Genomic DNA, 5,479 nt, shown 5'->3' on the forward strand with positions numbered 1-5,479 from the left:
AATAAAACCTTGAGTAAGATTATCCAGTATTTTCTGAACATATATAATGAGGTCAATAATCTTCAAGGCCCACATGAGTATCCTCACTTTTATAGTTGAGGAAACTGAGGCACAGAAATTATCTTTCTCAGTATTATAGTTAGTCATGAACCTGGGCAACTGAAATCCAAGGTTACTGATCTCATAATAAATGTTCAGAAAAAACTGGATAATCTTGACTCAAGGTTTTATCCAAGATGCTTTCTTTTTACAGTTTTGTTCTAATATTTTTTTTTCTAAACTGGTTAGGAAGTATTTGATTATATTTGTATAAATAGTAGCAGATGATAAAGAAATAAAACTGATTATATATTACCATCCTTAAGTAATTTACATACCAAGAGCATTAAGGCAGAAGTGGCATGTATAAAGCAGAAAATATTTTATTTCAAAAAGCATCATAAACCAGAAGTTCTTCTATTAACCCAAAGGGCAACAAAATGTGACCAACAAGCTATCAATTATGAGCCAAGATCATGCCACTACACTCCAGCCTGGGTGACAGAGACTCCACCTCAAAAAAAAAAAAAAAAAAAAAAAAAAAAAAAAAAAAAAAAAAAAAAAAAAAAAAAAAAAAAAAAAAAAAAAAAAAAAATCACATGTATAAGTTATAACTACACAAAAACAAATCCAGTTTCTTTTCTTTTTTTTTTGAGAAAGTGCCTCACTCTGTCACCCAGGCTGGAGTGCAGTGGTGATCATGGCTCACCTCAGCCTCAACCTCCCAGGCTCAAACTATCCTCCCACCTGAGTAGTAGCTGTGACTATAGGCATGTGCCATAATGCCCAGCTAATTATTTTCTTTTTTTCTTTTCTTTTTTTTTTTTTTGCTGGGAGAGGGGTAGAGATGGGGTTCCACTATGTTGCCCAGGATGGTCTCAAACTCCTGGGCTCATTTGCCTGCCTTGGCTTTCCAAAGTGTTGGGATCACAGGCTGAGCCCCAACTTCCATTATTAAATAGTCAATAGGCAGACTCAATTTTCAAAATACAGATTACTGACTATAGAAATCATTATTCTAAGAGCCACAGCTTATCTTTTTGGAACAGATGATTATAAAAACAGCTTTAAATTGGTTTTCCATAGCACATCCCAGTTTTATTTATTGGTATCCCTCTTCCTTAGGAGAGAGAATATTCAAGAATTGAATATCTGAGTACATTTAAAAATGATAACGGGAGACTTTTTAAAAGTTAGATTTTGTTTGTTTGTTTGTTTCCTACCAGGTAAAATAAGTAACAAAGTAAATCACCAAGAATGAAAAATACAAAAAAGAATTTCACATTAACAATGACTGCTAAAGCTATTAACATAATCTAGTGACAAATTATTTCAAATATTACTTCAAGGTGCTAAGAAATTATACTTAGTATACATTTTAAAAAGTTATCTATAACTTTGAGTTGATAAAATAAGAATTCACAAAAGAAAGCCATTTGCATTCTCCAATCTGATTATACATTTAAACACAAAATTCCCTTTAAACACTGAAAGTGAGAACTAATATTATGCAGCTTTCTCTGTGCATTATAGGTCCATCACCCTCCCTAGAGAGTTTAAATACTTGTTCTATGTCAAGTATTCTCTCCTACCTCCCTCAATACACTGAACAGTGGACTGGGAGTCGAGTGGTAATAATTGTTAAGCTAAGATAATGAGTATAAAAGTAATTATGGTACCAAACTTAATCCCTGTAAAACCTGAAAGTTCCTGAAAATATAAAAATATGACTAATAAAATTCTACTACCACAAGGCTGTGATGTGTCAAACTGGAGAACCATATTCACAGAAAATCCTTACATACTAGTCTTATCACTATTCTGCTAAAAAAAAATTCAGTGGTTCTTAGTTTCTAAAAGATCATATCCAAATTTCCCATTCTGCACTCAAAACCCTCTTTAACATGGTCCCAATTTACCAGTCCGAAATTATCCCCAACCTCTCACTGGAAATCATCAATATATTAAGCAATCTCCTCATTACCCAATAACAGGGTCTCACATTTCCATCTCTTTTTTTGTTCATACCACTCCATATGGTGTGACATGCCCTCCTCTTAAAATGTTGTGTTTCTTCAACTAATAAGCATTTCCTGAGGATTTATGCTCCTGAAGACCACCACAAATTCCAATTTATCCATGAATTTTCTTAGAACTGCTTCAGTCCACACAGATCCCTTGTGAACACCTTGTGCTTCACAACAAAACACTGGCTGAAAATGAACTGAATTCCAATGATATAGCAGCCTCCTGTAACTCCCATTTAAAAATCCCTGTCATATTCCCTCCTACTAAGATTATGGGACTGGAGGGACTTGAACCTCCTCAATGATACTGACAGCTTATTGTTTTTATTCTCTCTAATTTCAGTCACTCACTTACCAGAACTACAAAAACTGGCACTCTGACAGAGGTTGGAGCAACAGCTGGAACATTCCTTAGGAGGAAGATGGGTAGCTGGTGGGAACACAAGAAAACACCAGTACCAATGCTGTAAATGGTATGTTTCTATCTGGCTTAGAGAACAAAAGCAGCAGTTCATCAGCCACTTTGAGATGGGACACAAAGAGGGTATCGGAGGCTAACTACAAGTCCCAGAATTAGACGGCTCACAATGGCATCTGTGTAGCTGTTAGGACTGGCTATAAAGTCACCATCAAGGTATAAAAGCCTTCCTTATGCGTTCCTCATAATATCCCCACATCAAACTTTTCATGGGCCTATCCATTTTATTACTTTCACCACAGACTTAAAAAACTCCTTCAACATGTAGCTTACTACTCTCAGTGCTATACCTCAGCTTTCCAGGTTAGATCTTTTTTTCCTGATCCCTAAAGCCAGATCTAAAATAATCACTTGGCCTAAAATCTTTTTTCCTAATACTAATCACCTATATGAACTATGATTTGCTTAAATATGCCAACATTGAAATAGGTGAGTGGAAATCTCCCCAAAATACACTCATTAAAAAAGATCACATGAAATTCCAATGAATTCTTCTTAAAGAATCAGAGTGAGGTTCTGGAAGTTAATCAAGAACCCAAGTTAAGATAAAAATTCACAGAAGAAAAGCCACAAGTAAGAAGGAGCTCTAACGCTCAATGTATTCTGACCACCTTCACATTTTAGAAAAACTTATCTGAAGGACTTTTGTCAGCACATACTGAGGAGCCCAGCTTCAGATATAACTTAGTTTTTAAATAGGTAAAGAGGTAATGATTAAGAAAACAGAACACAAGGAGTTTTTTAGTAGAATCAAGAAAAGAAACTGCAGTTAGAATGCTACTTCAAAAATAAAAGAATAAATTGAAATTGCCATAAAATTCACTAATTTTGGAATCTATGCCCAATATACTTTTACATGTTCAAATTAGCTTAAAATTTCCCAAATTTTCCTACTTCCAAAGATCTATAGGAATTGAAAGAAACACTTACTCATAATTTTTCACAAGCTGATAAAGGCAAAGAAGAATTCCTAGCCAACAAGCACTGTTATCGGACTGAAGATAAAAGCCAATTTTGTCCACAATGGCAGTCCAGCGGCTTGGATAATCATGTTTGATAATGTGATGAATGCACGTAGTAAGCTGTACCCTGAAAACCAAAAATAAACACCGAGGATAAAATACCACCTAGATAAGATTTTGCTGACTCATAGAAAGGAAATAGCTGTTTAGACAAAATCTAATTTCAAATAACCCATGTGATTTTAGATGTACACGGAAAACATATAATTCAGAATAAGTCACTGAGCAAAAACAATGTGTTCCTACCGATTTGAAAGAAATCCAACAAATGTTACAAATGTAAGTGTTTTTATTTTTTATTACTATCATCAATAAACAAGTTTCATTTAAGAATATCAATTAGGGCCGGGCGCGGTGGCTCAAGCCTGTAATCCCAGCACTGTGGGAGGCCGAGGCGGGTGGATCACGAGGTCAAGAGATCGAGACCATCCTGGTCAACATGGTGAAACCCCGTCTCTACTAAAAATACAAAAAATTAGCTGGGCATGGTGGTGCGTGCCTGTAATCCCAGCTACTCAGGAGGCTAAGGCAGGAGAATTGCCTGAACCCGGGAGGCGGAGGTTGCGGTGAGCCGAGATCGCGCCATTGCACTCCAGCCTGGGTAACAAGAGCGAAACTCCGTCTCAAAAAAAGAATATCAATTAGGCCAGGCACGGTGGCTAATGCCTGTAATCCCAGCACTTTGGGATGCCAAGGTGGGCGGATCACGAGGTCAAGAGATCGAGACCAACCTGGCCAACATGTTGTAACACCGTCTCTACTAAAAATACAAAAATTAGCTGGGTGTGGTGGTGCATGCTTGTAGTCCTAGCAACTCAGGAAGCTGAGGCTGGAGAATCGACTGAAACCAGGAGGTGGAGGGTACAGTGAGCTGAGATTGTGCCACAGCACTCCAGCCTGGATGACAGAGTGAGACTCCATCTCAAAGTGAAAGAAAAATTCTGCAAAATTCTATAAAAATAAAAGTTTTCAAATATCAACACTATAAAGTATATGACGGCATTCTATAGTCTTCTTCATCCCCTTTCATCTTATCACAGTATGTTTCACAAATATTTTTTTGTTGTTATTGTTAAAGACAGGTCTCACTCTTTTGCCCAGGCTAAAGTGCAGTGGCACCATCATAGCTCACTGCAGCCCCCAACTCCTGGGCTCTAGCAATCCTCCTGCCTTAGCTCCCCCAAGCACTGGGAATACATGCATGTGTCACTACACTTTGCTAATTTTTTTGGGGGGGGGTGGGGGGGTTTGAGATCTTGCTATGTAGCCCAAGCTAATCTTGAACTCCTGAGCTCAAGCAATCTTCCCACTTTCCAAAAGTGCTGGGATTATATAGGTGTGAGCCACTGAGTCTGGACTGTTTTCACAAGTTTTTTTTTTTTTTTTTTTTTTTGAGACAGTCTTACTCTGTCGCACAGTCTGCAGTGCAGTGGTGCAATCTCAGCTCACTGTAACCTCTGCCTCCCAGGTTCAAACAATTCTTATGCCTCAGCCTCCCAAGTAGCTGGGACTACAGGTGTGCGCCAACACACCTGGCTAATTTTTGTTTTTTTAGTAGAGACCAAGTTTCACCATGTTGGCCAGGCTGGTCTCGAATTCCTGACTTCCGGTGATCTGCCCAACTCCGCCTTCCAAGGTGCTGCGATTACAGGCATGGGCCACCGTACTGGGCCTATTTTCACAAGTTTTGTCTGTTGTTTTTGAGATGGAGTCTTGTTCTGTTGCCTGGGTTGGAGTGCAGTGGTATGATCTCAGCTCACTGCATCCTCTGTCTTATGAATTCAAATGATTCTTATGCCTCAGCCTCCTGATTAGCTGGAATTATAAGTACTCATCACCACACTCAGCTAATTTTTATATTTGTAGTAGAAACAGCATTTCATCCTGTTGGTCAGGCTGGTCTTGAACTCCTG

General features: G+C 38.1%; 1 protein-coding gene across 1 annotated transcript in view; it reads right to left on the minus strand.

The window, feature by feature from the left end:
- The window catches only part of IPO7 (importin 7), a 64,365-nt gene that overhangs the window by 35,115 nt on the left and 23,771 nt on the right, over positions 1-5,479 (minus strand). The window contains exon 4 of the mRNA XM_037728442.1: positions 3,475-3,633. Within this exon, the coding sequence (XP_037584370.1) occupies positions 3,475-3,633 (159 nt within the window). The remainder of the gene's footprint in view (positions 1-3,474; positions 3,634-5,479) is intronic.

The sequence above is a fragment of the Cebus imitator genome, unplaced genomic scaffold, assembly GCF_001604975.1.
Source record: "Cebus imitator isolate Cc_AM_T3 unplaced genomic scaffold, Cebus_imitator-1.0 Scaffold265, whole genome shotgun sequence".
Lineage (NCBI taxonomy): Eukaryota > Metazoa > Chordata > Mammalia > Primates > Cebidae > Cebus > Cebus imitator.